Genomic DNA, 18,779 nt, shown 5'->3' with positions numbered 1-18,779 from the left:
TCAGACCTTAATTGCCTCAAAATGTACTATAGGAGGATGCAACTAGTTGTCAAATTCTCCCTACTCGAAGTTATATGTTATTTAAGCCGTTGTGTTGTATTTCTTCATTCACGTTTTCTAATCTCGCAAATGTGACTTGAGGCCGAGCGTACGCCGACGTTTTTTCGCGATGTTCGAATTTCTCACAGCTGACTTGTTTACTGGGTTAGAACAAGTGGCGCACAATCACTTTCCCGTTGCCGCAAGAGTGAGATTGTGACATTGAACAAATATCCTTCCAGCTTCATTGGCTCTAGCAACTTCTCCCATGTCTTGAATATTTCCTCCGTTTGAGGTGTCGGGTGGCTTCTTCAACTATGTCTCCCAATGAAAGGTTACTCAATTGGGCTTGACTAGCAGAACAACGATTGTGCACCACTTGTTATAACTTAACGAATAAGTTAGTCGTGTGAGATTTGAACCTCGCAGACAATATTGGCTTATGATCAAGTCTCAAGTCATGTTTGAGACAAATGTTTTAGAAAACGTGAGCGAGAAAATGCGTTGAAAACAACTTAAAAATTTTTTTTTTCGAATTGTCACGTCTCTCTATAGTATATTTGGGGCACTTTAGCCCCAACGGGTCTAGACATGATTTTGTTGACCGGTTATACATCCCTGTATTGACACGATAAGAACAGTAAAGACTATCTAACTTAAAAGCAAGTAAAAAGGTTTGGAATGGGTATACGTTCATAGACAACACGTCTTGAACAAGCATGACGGGGACATCCGACACGTAGTCGCAACACCGGTAGTTCTTCCATGAACATGGGCCCAAATTTTGGCCAGGCCCAAGTATGGGTTTTGATTATCATATAAAATTGAGTACTCCTCTCTTTAGACAGGTTGAAGTCGTTATCCTCTTCCAATTTGGAAACATTATAAAAACCCTAAATCGACGATCCTTTTTCTTCGTCTCCACCGTGTTATCGATCTTCTTCGACAGCGGAAGAAAAGTTCAGCCGGTGGCCAAATTTCTGATGGCGTCCAAATCGAAGAGCGAAAACCCTCACACGGGTGATGGCGCTAGTCCCGGGTTTGTGTCTGTGCCTTTCTCGATTGATTTACGTTCGGTGTTTCTCTGAGAAAGTTTCGAGTTGGGGCTTTTAAGCACCAGATTTTAATTACTATATGCCTTCCCCTGTTTACGCCTGCTAGTCGGTTCCTTTGTCTCAATTTATTTAGATCTTGATTTTGTGTTCTCATTTTTTTTTTTTTTTTTGTTGCTATTTTTGTTTTTCCCAGGAAGATTTTCATTGGAGGATTGGCGAAAGATACAACTTACAGTGAGTTCTTGTTTACTTTTAATTATAAATTTTGTTCGTAGGATTGGAGTTTCTGTAAGTGTGCTTAATTCTGCTGAAAATGCCTGTTTTTCTTGATGGGTGTTATTTTTTGTATGGCATGTTAAGGAAATTTTCTATGTGCTTTAGCAGTTGTTTTTACTTCAACTATATCTGTTGAAGAGCTTATTAAATGAGTTTTTTGTTTGCTAAGTCTGTAAGTTAATTAAGTGCAATGTTAGTTTAAATCCGACGTAGCTGATGTTCTTTTCATTGTGTTTTTGTAAAAAACAGCTCAATTCAACAAGCATTTTGGGACGTATGGAGAGATAACTGACTCGGTGATCATGAAAGATCGGTATACGGGACAGCCAAGAGGTTTTGGGTTTATCACTTATGCTGATCCTTCTGTGGTTGACAAGGTTATCGAAGATACACATGTCATCAATGGGAAACAAGTTCGTGATCCTATTTGTTTTGTTTTTCTTACTGGATTACCAAACATTCTATTCCACTTGATTGTTAAATGGCGTTTAAATTTATTTGCTTTCCATGGTCTTTAAGATTAATTAGGAGTCCTTTTCCGAACTCTGTTGGTTGGTTAATATTTTTTTTCTTTGCTACCCCCCACGCTTTCGTCTTTCATGGTACATTTGTAATATGATCTGTTGTTGCATAAATTTAGGATTCAATTATTTTCTTTTTTTCTATACCTGTGACTTACTTTGGTATATGGAAGTAGGTTGAAATAAAGAGAACCATCCCTAAAGGACATGGTCAGTCAAAGGATTTTAAGACGAAGAAGATATTTGTTGGTGGGATTCCATCAACAGTTACTGAAGGTAGGGTACCAATATTTGTTATATTTCTATACCTGTGACTTACTTTGGTATATTTGCATGTTTTCTTTAATTGGTGGTACCAATATTTGTATCATTCATTTTTTTTCGTCTTCTCATATGTCTTGCTTGTAGATGAGTTTAAACATTTATTTTCCTAATTTATTCATTTTTCTCATATTGTGGTAGTTTATATGTTGTGTGTTTAATCTGGCTATTACATTTCTTGCTTGTAGACGAGTTTAATCATTTCTTTTCCAAGTATGGGAAAGTCGCGGAACACCAAATTATACGTGACCATGAAACCAACCGCTCGCGAGGCTTTGGATTTATAGTTTTTGAGGAGGAAGAAGTTGTAGATGAAATTTTATCCAATGGAAATATGATAGATATGTCTGGTACCCAGGTGAGCTTATATCAATGGAATGCAAGTGAGCAGAGTGTAAACAGAATTCTGTTTCCCATGAATTTTACACCGCCATATTCTCCAGTTTTAATAATAATGGACGATTTTCAACCTTTTCATTCTATACAAATGTACCTTTTAAGCATTATGCTGTTAGTCATGTCTTTTCTATACTAGTTTTAGGTGGAGGTTATTACAGGTATAGATCTTCTAAGGCAAGGGCTATCAGAATAGTTAAATTTTGGAAGATTTAGGTTGACTAAGTTACTTTCTTGTAGGTGGAGATCAAGAAAGCTGAACCAAAGAAATCCTCAAACCCACCACCTGCTTCTGCATATGGTAGCAATTCTAGGTCTCGTTCATTCAATGATGGCTTTGGTGGATATGGAAGTTCTTATGGGGACTTTGATGCAGGCTTTGGACCTGGTCCCTTTAGGACCCCAGGTGGTCTTGGTGGTAGGATAGGGAGCGGGTATGGTTATGGCAGTAGTGGTGATTTTGGCGGAGGTTATGGAGGTTTTGGAGGCAATAGCTTAGGTGGCTACCGAGGTGAATTGTCCCTTGGTTATTCTAGTAGATTTGGACCTTACAGTGGTGGTTTTGGTGGGGGATATGGCACAAGTGGCTTAGGAGGATATGGTCGAGGGGTTGATGGCTATGGGAGCTATGGAAGTTCCAGTTATGGTGGAGGTTACGACTCCGGTCCTGGTGCTAGTTATGGAGGAGCAAGTGGTCTGTATGGAAGGGGAGGCTATAGTGGGGGTAGTCGATATCATCCTTACTCAAGGTAGAATCATTGCATAGTCAGTACCATCCATCCCTTTGCAAGCTAGTAAAGAAGTCTCACTCCATTGCTCTCTTGCTTAGATTTGCCATAGAGTCTTCAATCACAGGTTCCTATAGTTTCGTGGCCCAGTAATAAGCGGTTCTCACAAATACTAGACGTCCCAAGGAAGCTATTTAAAGACCCGAAGAGTGTATTAGACATTTTAATGTATGGTTTTTAGACACTATAATGTAGAGACTACTATGGTTATCCCGATCTAGTACGATTTTAATTTAGCGTGCCATGGTGTAGGCTTTAGCATATACTTTTTCTTGGCTGTGTTTATTCCTCACATTAGTTCAATATATAGATAGATTTTTTATGTTCGATAAACATGCTCTAGTTTCCGCTCGTACTTTAGTTTGTCGATGATAAGACTGTTGGTAGGAGAAAAAAACTCCTAGCTCTACTAGTTTAGAGGATTGTTTCGGGGAGGGAGCAGATCGCTTGTATCGATATGTTGATTCTACTAGCTTAGACGCCTCTGTATAGAGGTCATATGTTGATTAGAAAGGTCTTGTATTTTTTGGTATTGAGATAAATTTATGCTTAACTGGTTTTTTTTTTGATGATTTTGTTACTATCCTGTGTGTGTATGATGAACAAGAAGTTATTGGAAAACTGGAAATAATTTGGTTTTGAGTGAGAAAAGTTGAATACTCCTATTGACTGAACTCTGCTGAAGAAGCTGAACTCTGGTGGTTGCCTCCCTTGTGGATTTCTGGAGTGTCATTGAAGCTATAGGGCAGCTATCACTGTTGGAGCGATTGTTCGGCTGAGTACTCCCCGTCTGCGTATCTCACACTCCCAAAGCTGATTTTGGTTTTCATCTCCTGCATTTTTCTTTTGAGATATAGGTCGGCTTTGTGCATCTCGATGTTTGCTGGGGGTGCTCCTAAAGGAATGCCCTTCCGGTACGTTCTCTTCTCTGTCTTTTCCATCCGTATCAAAAATCTCTCTTCGCAATGCAATATATCAGTCTCTTTCGCTATTAAGCCTACGCCCATTCCTTTCAAGCTTGATTCCGTCCTTAGACTCGTTATGCTGTTCGACTGAACTCGTTGTCTCTGCGCTCTATTTGGTTGGAACCCGGTTTGATAACCTTCTTTCATAGATTTCCTTTGCCAAGTTATCGCTAGTAATCTTTTACTCTTGTATGTCTTCTTTTGCAATTTTGTAAGTTACAGTGCAGTTGAAATGTTTGTATATAATATATTGATTTGTAATTTATTATTGACCAAATTGCTTTTGTATATAATATATGTTGGGCTTTAGCTTTGAACTTGACCGATGTGACGATCCTATTTTTAAGGTTGTCACGGTATGCGTGATAAACGATTAGAAAACAATCATTTCATATCATAAAACGTATTATGAGCTTAATATTCATAATAAATATTTTAAAATATTGTTGTCGAGGTAAATGATAGTGAATTAAATGAAATAAAATAAATCATGTTCTAACATAAGGCTATTAAAAAGATAGGATTGCAATTATCTTAATTTAGGTTCTATGAGGTGTTTTATGTATGATCGTATGTTTTCAACTATATTATCTCATGACCTTGACATGTTCATCCCGTGTCTTTGCTTAATCATTTAAAAAATTTGTTTTGGCTAGCGGGTGCATAATCCAACCTCTGACACATGGGTTGAGGCGCAATGTTGACAAACAATTCCATTTGAAGCTCATATCGAAATGGATAGGCCCCTAAGTGAGGTTGTGACACCTAAAACAAGAGTAGCACACGATTTGAGCATTTTGAGAAATACTCAATAAATAAACCATTGTTGGGGTTAGAAAATGCAGTGTGATAGGGTGGGACTTATCATTTTAAAAACTAGGGGTGTACATGGTCCGGATTGGGTTGTCAATTTTTTTAAAAAAAATTTATTTATCCACAATTTATAATTATTCCAATACAATCTTACATAAAATATATTAAAAGTATCCATAATTATTGACAAAAAAAATAATAAATAATAATAATAATAATAAATTCAATATAAAATAACAGCGAGAAAATGGTAATATATTAACATAGTTCAACCATAAAACTAAACCGAATTAAATACCACACTTTTTTTTTTTAGAATTGGTTAAAGTAGTATCATGAAATTAAATAAATAATAAAATGATTACTATAAAAAATTGTATATAACAAAAACAAAAAATATATAAAAATATTTTAATTGAAATATACTTATTTATAAGTTACCTTAAAATATATGAATTGTGATATAATAATGTTACAACACATATAGATAATAAATATATTATAATTTAAAATATATACATAGATCCAAATAACTTAAACACAAATATAAATTATAATTAATAAATATTTGTATTAGAGGTATATAATGTATTAATAGTTATATATTATTTTATTTTGAAGTCTTTTACATAGTATAAAATATTAGGGTATTTAAAAAAAATATATAAAAGAAACTAAATAAAGAAATTAAAAATAATAAAATAACAAAATAATTTAAAAAAATTAAACAAAATGGAGTCGAGGTAGTGTTGGATGTGTAACGTGTAACTTCACTAGACACACAACCCATGCATGTGCACATAGTTCCCACCAGACGAGCTCATATACATGTCCCTAAGCCTAACTCGTCAAACTATCACTCACTAACGGGCTTCCAAACACCACAATGAAAATGTCCCGCATAATATCATGGCAAATACAAATGTCATAAGAAATACATTCGTACTAATAATAACAAAAAAGTATCATCATACATATGACACACAAAAACGTGTAAAGTCTTCGTAACTTAAAATCATTCATACATCATTTCTGCCCATCGTATATAACATAGCTTAAATGATCACGAACATGAATCTATAACACGACATAACATAATATGACTTAAAATAGTATAACATAACACAACCGATAACACAACCGATCGAACCATCATAATAACAGTCAACTTATTTTTGAAAATTTTAAGGTATTTTTGAAATTAGTTCAAAGTTTAAAAGTTTTTTTTTTTTTTGAGAGTTATTGCCTTTCTTCTCTTCATCGGACGCCATTTCTCTGTCACTTCCACCTCCCCTGCCAATGGAACTCGTCCCTTACTCCGACCCATCTTCCAATCCCAATCCCAATCCCAATTCCAATCCCAATTCCTCCAGCCCTCCATGGCAGGACATGTTCAGATCCGCCTCCGTTCGAAAACCAAGCCCCGACCCTCAAAACCACCACCACCAACAATCATCCAAACTCCCGTCGCAATCCGATTCCGATTCCGACTCCTCCTTTTCCGGCGATCCTCAGGTCCGTCTCGCCCTTTACATCGCCATGGCTCACGCCGGTCTCGCCTTCACCATTCTCACTCTCTACGCCGTCGGTCGTCTCCTCGAAGCCTATCTCCGCCCCCTTCAATGGGCCGTCCTCTGTTCTATCCCTCTTCGCGGCGTTCAACAAACCCTTGAAGGTTTCTGGTCCGAACCCCTTAAATTGGGCCTCACCGAGACCATTCTCGCCATCCCGGTTGCTGTTTTTCAGGTTTTTGTTGGAACTCTTGTTCAATTTCGTGAAGTTTGTGTTCGTGTTGTTCTTAGGAGGAAGAAACCAGGGCATATTAGACGAAAACAGAGCGTGTTTTCTAAGTTGCTGCGATGGCTTGTTTCGTTTTGGATTTTTATACTTGCGTATGAGAATTTTGGCGTTGTTGGGTCTGTTTCGCTTCTTGGATTAGGGTTCTTGTTTAGTTCCAAATCTGTGGATTCTACTATGTATAATGTTTCTTCATTTCGTAGCCTGAGCTTTCGTCGTACTGCTGTTAGTTCATTTTTCACTACAGGGGTTTTGAAAAGATTGAAAACCATTGTTGCTATTGGGTTAATTGTTGCTATGATTCTTGCGTTCTTGGCTGGTTTGGTGTTTTTCTCTTACAAAATTGGAGTTGAAGGGAAAGATGCTATGATTTCATTGAAAATACATGTAGAACAAAGCAACTATGCTGAGAGAATTGGGGTTAAGAAATGGATGGAAGACAATGATATGGCTGGGATGATTGATAGCTACACCTCCAAATTTTATGATGCAGTGTTGGAACAGATAGATAGCTTGGCTATGCAGTATAATATCACTGAGTTTGTCACTGGGATTAAGCATTTGGCTTTATCATCGTCTCGTGCTAACTCTTCGGGGCCTTTGACTTCTCTAATGACTCCATCGCCGTACACGCACAAGCTTATGAGCTTGAGAAACCGGATTAGTAACAAGGAATGGGGTCAGATTTATACAGAGCTTGATGCAATTATTAGGGAGTTGATAATCACTAGGGAGGATTTACTCGAGAAAGCGAAAGAATTAGCCGTTCAAGGGATGGATATTTCGCAACGAGTCTTCGCTAGTAGTGTGTCGGTACTAGGAGGCAGTGCTAAGCTTATGCTTTCCATTGGTAGTTCTATCATTTCAGGAGCAGCTGAGATTTTTAACTTCGTTTCTCATTCAATGGTGTTCTTTTGGGTTCTTTATTATCTTATTACTTCTGAATCTGGTGGTGTGACTGAACAAGTTATATATATGCTTCCGATTGAAGAATCGGCTCGAATTCGATGCGTTGAAGTTCTTGATAATGCGATCTCAGGTGTTCTTTTGGCTACAGCACAGATTGCTATCTATCAAGGATGTCTTACATGGCTGTTGCTTAGACTATTTGAAATACATTTCTTGTATGTGTCTACTGTTCTTGCATTTCTCAGTCCTCTTTTCCCAATCTTTCCATATTGGTTTGCAACAATTCCAGCAGCCTTGCAGCTGTTGCTGGAAGGTAGATATGTTGTGGCTCTCTGTTTGTCTATTATTCATCTCGCGCTTATGGATTACGGCGTCTCGGAAATCCAAGAGGGCACGCCTGGTCACAGTGAATACCTTATGGGACTTAGCATCATTGGTGGGATGACTTTGTTTTCATCTGCATTGGAGGTACCCTTTCTTTTCCTTTCTCGACTTTATGTTGCATTTTCACGTGTTTCTGCTTAGGGAAATCGAGTGTGATAATTTTAGTTTCTAAATGTGAGATCCTACATCGGATGGAGAGGGGACGAAACATTCTTTATATGGGTGTGGAAGCCTCCTTCTAACAGATGTGTTTTAAATACCTTGAGTGGAAGCTTGAAAGGGAAAGTCCAAAGAGGACTATATCTGCTAGCGGTGGACATGGCCTGTTACAAATGATATCAAGCTAGACACTGGGCGGTGTGTTAGTGAAGACGACGAGCCCTGAAGAGGGTGGTCACAAGGCGGTGTGTTGGCAAGGACGCTGGGCCCCGAAAGGCGTGGATTGGGGGTCCTACATCGATTGGAGAGGGGAATGAGTGCCAGCAAGGACGCTGGGCTCCGAAGGGGTGGATTGTGAGATCCCACATTGGTTGGAGAGGGGAACGAAGCAGTCTGTATAAGGTGTGGAAACCTCTCTCTAGCAGATGCATTTTAAAGACCTTGAGGGGAGGCCCGAAAGAGAAAGCCCGAAGAGGACAATATCTGCTAGCGGTGGACTTGAGCTGTTACAAATGATATTAGAATGAGACATCGGGCAGTGTGCCATCAAGGATGTTGGGCTTCGAAGAGGGTGGATTGAGGATCTCACATCGATTGGAGAAGGGAATGAGTGTTAGCGAGGACGTTAGGCCTCGAAGGGAGATGAATTGTAAGATCCCACGTCGGTTGGAGATGGGAACAAAGCATTCTTTATAAGGGTGTGGAAACCTCTCCCTAGTAAATGCGTTTCAAAAACCTTGAGGGGAAGCCCGAAAGGGAAAACCCAAAGAAGACAGTATCTGCTAGCATTGATTTGGCTAATTAGAAGATTTTCTCGTAATCCTTTGGCTTCGGGTTCCCTCAAACTCCGAGGGTTCTTTCTCCTTCCGTTGTTATTTCACTTATCAATGAAACTCTCATTTCTCCCTAAAAAAACAAAACGATGAAAAGATCACAAGTCGAAGTTATTCTCACAGGGTGCGATTATGGGACCGTTGATTACGACGGTCGTGATAGCTCTGAAGGATTTGTATGTGGAATTTGTTCTTGGTGAAAATAAGGGAAAGGAGAAGGAGAAAGAAAAGGAAAAGTTAAAGCGCAGCTAGACACAGCAGTTACTTTTGTTTGTAAATTATGGTTGCTGCAAACTCTATCAGTCTTTACAAGCCATTCCTACAGCTGCAGAGTTTACCTATTACATTGTATGAAATTTGTAAGTTATGTTTATTCATTACACTGGTTTTGTGGTATCTCTCTTTCTGTCTCCATTTTCCCACTGTAAAATCATTTTGTTTTTGAGAGAAATATATATGAAATCATATAACAATATTGTTATATGTATTACTTTCCGAGAGCTTCTTACTGTATTCAGGATGCTGGTCAGATCGGTAAGTACTCGTCGTCTTTCCTTGTTATACGTATTCCTTTTCGAGAGCTTTTCTTTGGATTCAAGATGCTGATTTGGTTGGTAAGTACTCATCGTCTTTCCTTCTTATACGTATTATTGTATTCATGATGTTGGTCAGGTCGGTAAGTACTCGTCGTCTTTCCTTATTATACGTATTCCTTTTCGAGAGCTTCTCACTGTATTCATGATGCTGATCTGGTCGGTAAGTACTCTTCGTCTTTCCTTGTTATACGTATATTACTGTATTCATGATGTTGGTCAGGTCGATAAGTACTCGTCGTCTTTCCTTATTTTACGTACTCCTTTTCGAGAGCTTCAGACTGTATTCATGATGCTGATATGGTCGGTAAGTACTCTTCGTCTTTCCTTGTTATACGTATATTACTGTATTCATGATGCTGGTCAGGTCGGTAAGTACTCGTCGTCTTTCCTTATTATACGTATTCCTTTTCGAGAGCTTCTCACTGTATTCATGATGCTGATCTGGTCGGTAAGTACTCTTCGTCTTTCCTTGTTATACGTATATTACTGTATTCATGATGCTGATCTGGTCGGTAAGTACTCTTCGTCTTTCCTTGTTATACGTATATTACTGTATTCATGATGTTGGTCAGGTCGGTAAGTACTCGTCGTCTTTCCTTATTATACGTACTCCTTTTCGAGAGCTTCAGACTGTATTCATGATGTAAGTACTCGTCGTCTTTCCTTATTATACGTACTCCTTTTCGAGAGCTTCAGACTGTATTCATGATGCTGATATGGTCGGTAAGTACTCTTCGTCTTTCCTTGTTATACGTATATTACTGTATTCAGGATGTTGGTCAGGTCGGTAAGTACTCGTCGTCTTTCCTTATTATACGTATTCCTTTTCGAGAGCTTCTCACTGTATTCATGATGCTGATCTGGTCGGTAAGTACTCTTCGTCTTTCCTTGTTATACGTATTCCTTTTCGAGAGCTTCAGACTGTATTCATGATGCTGGTTAGGTCGGTAAGTACTCGTCGTCTTTCCTTATTATACGTACTCCTTTTCGAGAGCTTCAGACTGTATTCATGATGCTGGTTAGGTCGGTAAGTACTCGTCGTCTTTCCTTATTATACGTACTCCTTTTCGAGAGCTTCAGACTGTATTCATGATGCTGGTTAGGTCGGTAAGTACTCGTCGTCTTTCCTTATTATACGTACTCCTTTTCGAGAGCTTCAGACTGTATTCATGATGCTGGTTAGGTCGGTAAGTACTCGTCGTCTTTCCTTATTATACGTACTCCTTTTCGAGAGCTTCAGACTGTATTCATGATGCTGGTTAGGTCGGTAAGTACTCGTCGTCTTTCCTTATTATACGTACTCCTTTTCGAGAGCTTCAGACTGTATTCATGATGCTGGTTAGGTCGGTAAGTACTCGTCGTCTTTCCTTATTATACGTACTCCTTTTCGAGAGCTTCAGACTGTATTCATGATGCTGGTTAGGTCGGTAAGTACTCGTCGTCTTTCCTTATTATACGTACTCCTTTTCGAGAGCTTCAGACTGTATTCATGATGCTGGTTAGGTCGGTAAGTACTCGTCGTCTTTCCTTATTATACGTACTCCTTTTCGAGAGCTTCAGACTGTATTCATGATGCTGGTTAGGTCGGTAAGTACTCGTCGTCTTTCCTTATTATACGTACTCCTTTTCGAGAGCTTCAGACTGTATTCATGATGCTGGTTAGGTCGGTAAGTACTCGTCGTCTTTCCTTATTATACGTACTCCTTTTCGAGAGCTTCAGACTGTATTCATGATGCTGGTTAGGTCGGTAAGTACTCGTCGTCTTTCCTTATTATACGTACTCCTTTTCGAGAGCTTCAGACTGTATTCATGATGCTGGTTAGGTCGGTAAGTACTCGTCGTCTTTCCTTATTATACGTACTCCTTTTCGAGAGCTTCAGACTGTATTCATGATGCTGGTTAGGTCGGTAAGTACTCGTCGTCTTTCCTTATTATACGTACTCCTTTTCGAGAGCTTCAGACTGTATTCATGATGCTGGTTAGGTCGGTAAGTACTCGTCGTCTTTCCTTGTTATACGTATATTACTGTATTCATGATGCTGGTCAGGTCGGTAAGTACTCGTCGTCTTTCCTTATTATACGTATTACTTTTCGAGAGCTTCTCACTGTACTCATGATGCTGATCTGGTCGGTAAGTACTCTTCATCTTTCCTTGTTATACGTATATTACTGTATTCATGATGCTGGTCAGGTCGGTAAGTACTCGTCGTCTTTCCTTATTATACGTATTACTTTTCGAGAGCTTCTCACTGTACTCATGATGCTGATCTGGTCGGTAAGTACTCTTCGTCTTTCCTTGTTATACGTATATTACTGTATTCATGATGCTGGTCAGGTCGGTAAGTACTCGTCGTCTTTCCTTATTATACGTATTCCTTTTCGAGAGCTTCTCACTGTATTCATGATGCTGATCTGGTCGGTAAGTACTCTTCGTCTTTCCTTGTTATACGTATATTACTGTATTCATGATGTTGGTCAGGTCGGTAAGTACTCGTCGTCTTTCCTTATTATACGTATTCCTTTTCGAGAGCTTCTCACTGTATTCATGATGCTGATCTGGTCGGTAAGTACTCTTCGTCTTTCCTTGTTATACGTATATTACTGTATTCATGATGTTGGTCAGGTCGGTAAGTACTCGTCGTCTTTCCTTATTATACGTATTCCTTTTCGAGAGCTTCTCACTGTATTCATGATGCTGATCTGGTCGGTAAGTACTCTTCGTCTTTCCTTGTTATACGTATATTACTGTATTCATGATGCTGGTCAGGTCGGTAAGTACTCGTCGTCTTTCCTTATTATACGTATTACTTTTCGAGAGCTTCTCACTGTACTCATGATGCTGATCTGGTCGGTAAGTACTCTTCATCTTTCCTTGTTATACGTATATTACTGTATTCATGATGCTGGTCAGGTCGGTAAGTACTCGTCGTCTTTCCTTATTATACGTATTACTTCTCGAGAGCTTCTCACTGTATTCATGATGATGGTCGGTTCGGTAAGTACTCATCGTCTTTCCTTGTTATGCGTATTACTGTATTCATGATGCTGGTTAGGTCGGTAAGTACTCGCTGTCTTTCCTTATTATACATATTCTTTTTCGAGAGCTTTTCTCTGTATTTATGATGTATTTATGATGCTGATCAGGTTGCTAAGTACTCATTGTCTTTCCTTGTTATGCGTATTACCGTATTCATGATGCTGGTCAGGTCGGTAAGTACTCGTCGTCTTTCCTTATTATACGTATTACTTTTCGAGAGCTTCTCACTGTGTTCATGATGATGGTCGGGTCGGTAAGTACTCATTGTCTTTCCTTGTTATGCGTATTACCGTATTCATGATGCTGGTCAGGTCGGTAAGTACTCGTCGTCTTTCCTTATTATACGTATTACTTTTCGAGAGCTTCTCACTGTGTTCATGATGATGGTCGGGTCGGTAAGTACTCATTGTCTTTCCTTGTTATGCGTATTACCGTATTCATGATGCTGGTCAGGTCGGTAAGTACTCGTCGTCTTTCCTTATTATACGTATTACTTTTCGAGAGCTTCTCACTGTGTTCATGATGATGGTCGGGTCGGTAAGTACTCATTGTCTTTCCTTGTTATGCGTATTATTTTTCAAGAGCTTCTCACTGTATTCATGTTGTTAGTTGGGTTGGTAAATACTTATTGTCTTTCCTTATTATACGTATTACTTTTCGAGAGTTTCTCTGTTGTTGGTCGGGTTGGTAGATACTCATCGTCTTTCCTTATTATTACGTATTACTTTTCGAGAGTTTCTCATTGTATTCATGTTGTTGGACGAGTCGATAAGTACTCGTCGTCTTTCCTTATTATACGTATTACTTTCTGAAAGCTTCTCATATATTCATGATGTTGGTCGGGTTGGTAAGTACTCATCGTCTTTCCTTATTATACGAATTACTTCTCAAGAGCTTCTCACTGTATTCATGATGATGGTTAGGTCAGTAAGTACTCATCGTCTTTCCTTGTTATGTATATTACTTTCCGAGCTTCTCATTGTATTCATGATACTGGTCGGGTTGATAAGTATTCATCGTCTTTTCTTGTTATATATATTACCTTCTTGATATTGGTCGGGTCAGTAAAGATATTTATTAACAAAACGTTCGAATCTAAAGAACCAAAATTACAATTTAAGATAAACTTTTCCAATTTTACCCTTTGATCAATACGCCACGTGGCAAAAAACAATCAAGTGCTCGAGTGTAGGCTTACGTCAGAACTGTTATTTTCATGTAGGTTTCAGAATTTGATGAGTTGGCTGGTGGTTCTTTGCCACGTGTACATGGAAATTTCTCGTAACTAATTGGGAATTCGGGATATGATAGTGAAATTCACACATATTTACATTCTCTGCTGATTTTAACATTATAATATATATATATATATATATATATATATATATGTATATGTATATATATATTTATTTATTTATTTATATAGAATTATTTATTTATTGGAGGAAGCGATTAATGGAATTTTTCCTAGTATGAATTAAATTATTACAAATTTAAAATATAAGAAATAAAATTGTTAAAAAATAAAACTTTGATGATCTAATAATTCGAACAATTTGAACTAACCATTAGTTCTGAGTTCGAAACTTTTTTCTATTTTTAAGATTATTATGAAAATTAATTATAGTATTATGATGTGAGAATATTTAATATTTATATTTTATCTGTCTTGTGGATAAATATAAAGTTTTAAATTAATTAAAAAACAAACAGTAACCCAACGTACTAAAAATAGAGAAAAAAAGAAGGTGAGGGGGTTAAGTTGGGTTGTGAACGGTTTCTTCAAATAGCCAAACATTCTAAAAATAGAGGGTTAAGTTGGACTGTGAACGTTCGTCACATAGCCAACTTGACCAACACTAAAATTTGAATTCTCTAACCCATTCCAATCGTGACAACAAACCAAACCCAAGCCAACATACTAAAAATAGAGGGTTAAGTTGAACGATGTCTTTTGATAGTCAACTTTACCAACACTAAATTTTGAATTCTCACCCAATCCAATCAAACAATACAGAAATCGAACCCAAGCTAACATACTAAAAATAGAGGGTTAAGTTGGGTTGTTATCTGTTTCTTCATATGGTAACGTGAGTTAACTGTTTCTTCCTAGGGTAACGTGAGTTAACTGTTTCTTCATATGGTAACGTGACCAACACTAAATTTTGAATTCTTTAACTTAATCCAATCGGGTAACGAACAACACAAAAACCGAACCCAAGCTTCTCACCCAATCCAATCAAACAATACAGAAATCGAACCCAAGCTAACATACTAAAAATAGAGGGTTAAGTTGGGTTGTTAACTGTTTCTTCATATGGTAACGAGACCAACACTAAATTTTGAATTCTTTAACTTAATCCAATCGGGTAACGCACAACACAAAAACCGAACCCAAGCTAACATATGGGCTGTGAATGGTTTTGTAGATAGCCACCTGACCAACACTAAATTTTGAATTCTCTAATCCAATCCAATCGGGTCTACGAGCATTCTTGCATACACAATCAAAGAGGTTTGACCATTTAAATAAAAGAACAAAAAATACACACTATCTTGATTGCTCTATCTCTCTCAATTATGAAGCAATAAGCAAATTATCCCCCAAAAAACAAAAAATGGGTCTTTCTCAGCCCCATGTCCCTGATGTTGATGTCTTCTAATAGATTGAATAACAGTCAGGGGAAGAACAAATGAAGAACAATTCGCTGTGTTCTTGTTTGTTAGGGATTGCGTTTTGGATTAGCCCTCCACGTTGAAATCAAATGAGGGCGGCCCACTCGGAGCTTCCCCTCTGTTCATCAATGGCGTGTGCCCAATCACCATTCCTTCTCTTTGTTTTAAATATCCATCTCTGAGGGCCACTCCGCCCGACACCCCCTCCTTCAATCTTGCTAGTTGGATTTGGTGGCCATCCATTCACCCTCTTGAAAAACACTTCAGAAAACCCATGTGGGGTTTTGTTTTGAAGATAAACGGTTGATTTTGATTATCTCATCTTCTTTATTTTGAGCTTTTTGTTATGTTTTTGAAGTTAGGCCAACGATTTTGGCGTGTTTCTGAACTGTTTGATTATTGATTTCACTTGTAATCAAAGTTAGGAAATCTTCTTGGGTTTTACTCGTAAATTTCTTGAATTTCTGGTGACCCTCTGCGACCCACTTCACCTTCCTGTTTTCTTCTTTTCCAACCATTTTTGTTGCTCTTTTTGCTTCTATATACGCTTTGCTACCAATTCTTTGTTGGTTATGAGATGCGCTTTAAAGGGTTCTTACTGAATTGGCAGTTTTGGGCTTGCCCGGCAGGTGTTTGATGTTTTGCCTCAATGAATATTTGAAGTTTGGATATGAGAATTTCATGAGTTCGAATTGTTTGCTTTTGTCCCAAAGTGGGTTCCGTTTCTCTTTTAATCATTAGGAGCAAAACTTGTGTGATTTTGGTCGTCTTTGTGCTAGAACTGGCCCTTCAGTCTTAGTTATCCTTTCATGAGAACTATTCCCTGTTCTTCTGTGTTCATGTTTCCAAAACTTTCCATGTTCGTGTAGCTTGTTGTCTTGTTCTTGATAAGGAGCCTGGTTGGTTCTAGTTTGAAAGGGTTGTTTTGCAATGATTCATTCTGGTTTCTTCCTTTCGGGTCCATCGCTTAATTCTGATGCTACTACGTCTTTCATATCGATTCCGGTGTCTGGAGGAGATGGCGCTACGGCGTTGGATGCCATCCCCCCTTCTTTCTGGGTTAAAACAGCCATGAAAGTATCTAGAGCCAGATGGTTTATTTTCTTGAGAAGAGTTTTCCATTACCAAAACGGATCGAGATCTGATCTCGGGCCAAATCCTTTTGATTCGGGTTCGTGGATGGTGATGGAACTTGTAGCTCTGTTATTTCAGCTAATCATCTCAGTGATTACTCTTGCCATTTCACAGATTGAGAGGCCAGTTTGGCCTATGAGATTGTGGATAGGTGGTTATGATCTTGGCTGTGTTCTTAGCTTATTGGTTCTCTATGGCCGCCATCGGTATCGTTATCGTTATCGAATCCAGGGAGATGGGAACAGTATTTCGGATATCGAACACGAACAGCAGAGGAGTAATGAATCATCAAGGTAATCATCATCAACATGCTAATGTCCTCTTAATTGATTTTGAGCTGGAATCGTAACCATGAAATGTACTTTATTACCTCTAATCTGACTTTTGTTGAACATAATTCAGGTACTCACATTTGATGAACAAATGTCGCACGTCTCTTGATCTTTTCTTCGCGATATGGTTCGTAATGGGAAATCTTTGGGTCCTCGATTCTCGCTTCGCCTCGTTCGAAAGAGCTCCCAAGCTACATCTACTATGCAGCTTCCTGCTAGTTTGGAATATCATCTGCTACTCTTTCCCATTCATTCTGTTTCTGCTGCTTTGTTGCTGTGTGCCATTGATTAGTAGCCTTATAGGATATAACATTAACATGGGATCAACCGAAAAAGGAGCGTTGGACGATCAAATCTCCCAGCTACCTTACTGGAGATACCAAGCAGTCCACGCCGACATCAACCCCAAAAGTCGACCCGATAACAGCCATACGGGACTTCCAAAAGACGACCCAGTAAGTAATCTTTCTTTTGCTGGTATAGGAAGCACTACAGAAGGAAACACGGAATTAAAATACCTTCGTTTTGCCTTTGATTTTTCAGGAATGTTGCATTTGCCTTGCTAAGTACATAGACAAGGAAGAAGTGAGACAGTTGCCTTGTTCCCATGTGTTTCATCTCAAGTGTGTAGATAAGTGGCTTGCTATTGCATCTTCATGCCCTCTCTGTAAGCAACAACTTCAGAGATAAGAGAGCCAAGAAAGCAGCCGTTGATGAAATTCGGGGGAAAAATGGAACCGGTCACTATATTGGGGGCGAGACATGACCTTGACCACGACTGAAGATTTGAGTACCGTTGAAAAGACCAAAGGAATGGGGGAATGACTTACCTGTAATAAAGTACAGGCTAATACGAGCCGATTGGAAGAAGGAAGGCTTAGATTACCGAATCTTGGACAATCTTCTTAGAGAGAGCCCCTTGCGTCGCCTTTTCTCGTTTTCTCGTTTAGATTAGAGTCTCCCATGGTTAGGTTACTTGAGTGAGTTCTAGTGCTCACCAGTTACCTAAATATACTGAAATATTGAATGATACATATAGTAGGAAATTGATGCCATATGTGTAGATATTATGAGAACTATAGTATTTGTCTAATGAATACAAACCAAGTGTGCTTTTTCCCACTTTATGCCTCAGAACTTTTTAGTTACACCTATGGACGGGCTCCCCGTCCCCGTCCCCGACATGATTAGCTGTGTAAAGTTTGTTTGGAAAAAACTTGTTGGAAAACGAAGAAATGAGTATTGTGAGATCCCCCATTGGTTGGAGAGGAGAATGAAGCATTCTAAGGGTGTAGAAACCTCTCCCTAATAGACGCGTTTTAAAATCGTGAGGCGGATGACGATACGTAGCGGGCTAAAATGGACATTATCTGCGAGCGGTGGGCTTGAGTTGTTACAAATGGTATCAGAGCCAAACATCGAGCGGTGTGCTAGTGAGGATGCTGACCCATATGGTGAGTGACCCACATCAGTTAGAGAGGAGAACAAAACATTCCTTGTATGGATGTGGAACCCTCTCCCTAACAAACGTGTTTTAAAACCGTGAGGCTGATAGCAATACATAACAGACCAAAACAAACAATTTCTGATAGCAGTAAACTTGAGTTTGTTACAAGTACGAATATTCCCTTATTCCCACTCTCCTTTGATTAAAGATTATAGTTTCCCTAGTACTCGGTTTCATAAAGGCCTTTCTAGGGGTGATTTCGTGGCACCAAAACTCGTTCTCGACTACGAGAAGTTCTTTC

At 38.7% G+C, this 18,779-nt stretch overlaps 4 protein-coding genes and 1 long non-coding RNA gene across 6 annotated transcripts; 4 read left to right on the top strand and 1 right to left on the bottom strand.

Moving 5' to 3' along the window:
* The first annotated feature begins 899 nt into the window (after positions 1 to 899).
* Positions 900 to 3,952, top strand: LOC111474915 (heterogeneous nuclear ribonucleoprotein 1-like). 2 transcript variants are annotated; one of them, XR_002716225.1, is made up of 7 exons: positions 900 to 1,078; positions 1,288 to 1,328; positions 1,620 to 1,783; positions 2,068 to 2,167; positions 2,401 to 2,570; positions 2,849 to 3,480; positions 3,511 to 3,952. XR_002716225.1 is itself a non-coding variant. In XM_023119740.1 (6 exons), exons 1-6 carry the CDS (start codon positions 1,023 to 1,025, stop codon positions 3,359 to 3,361), a joined length of 1,044 nt encoding a protein of 347 aa, XP_022975508.1. In that variant the 5' UTR covers positions 900 to 1,022; the 3' UTR covers positions 3,362 to 3,952. The 2 variants fall into 2 exon arrangements, 1 of the variants encoding a protein (XP_022975508.1); XM_023119740.1 differs by having other exon boundaries at positions 2,849 to 3,952.
* Positions 3,953 to 6,418: 2,466 nt separating this feature from the next.
* On the top strand, positions 6,419 to 9,756 carry LOC111476535. The gene is made up of 2 exons (XM_023120236.1): positions 6,419 to 8,348; positions 9,380 to 9,756. The coding sequence occupies exons 1-2, from the start codon at positions 6,474 to 6,476 to the stop codon at positions 9,506 to 9,508; spliced, it is 2,004 nt and encodes a 667-aa protein (XP_022976004.1). The 5' UTR covers positions 6,419 to 6,473; the 3' UTR covers positions 9,509 to 9,756.
* On the bottom strand, positions 8,882 to 18,474 carry LOC111476544. Its single transcript, XR_002717105.1, has 2 exons — positions 18,331 to 18,474; positions 8,882 to 9,131 (listed from the first exon to the last, which is right to left on the bottom strand). It is a non-coding gene; the product is annotated as an uncharacterized LOC111476544 (long non-coding RNA).
* On the top strand, positions 10,502 to 14,185 carry LOC111476538. The gene is made up of 2 exons (XM_023120240.1): positions 10,502 to 10,715; positions 11,900 to 14,185. The coding sequence occupies exon 2, from the start codon at positions 11,966 to 11,968 to the stop codon at positions 12,893 to 12,895; it is 930 nt and encodes a 309-aa protein (XP_022976008.1). The 5' UTR covers positions 10,502 to 10,715; positions 11,900 to 11,965; the 3' UTR covers positions 12,896 to 14,185.
* Positions 15,495 to 18,158, top strand: LOC111476536 (E3 ubiquitin-protein ligase At4g11680-like). The gene is made up of 3 exons (XM_023120237.1): positions 15,495 to 16,992; positions 17,102 to 17,486; positions 17,575 to 18,158. The coding sequence occupies exons 1-3, from the start codon at positions 16,496 to 16,498 to the stop codon at positions 17,719 to 17,721; spliced, it is 1,029 nt and encodes a 342-aa protein (XP_022976005.1). The 5' UTR covers positions 15,495 to 16,495; the 3' UTR covers positions 17,722 to 18,158.
* Positions 18,475 to 18,779: the final 305 nt, after the last annotated feature.

This window comes from Cucurbita maxima, unplaced genomic scaffold (assembly GCF_002738345.1).
Source record: "Cucurbita maxima cultivar Rimu unplaced genomic scaffold, Cmax_1.0 Cma_Scf00003, whole genome shotgun sequence".
NCBI classification, from domain to species: Eukaryota; Viridiplantae; Streptophyta; class Magnoliopsida; order Cucurbitales; family Cucurbitaceae; genus Cucurbita; species Cucurbita maxima.
Note: the sequence above shows the minus strand (reverse complement) of the source record. Positions and strands in the feature narration are given on the sequence as shown.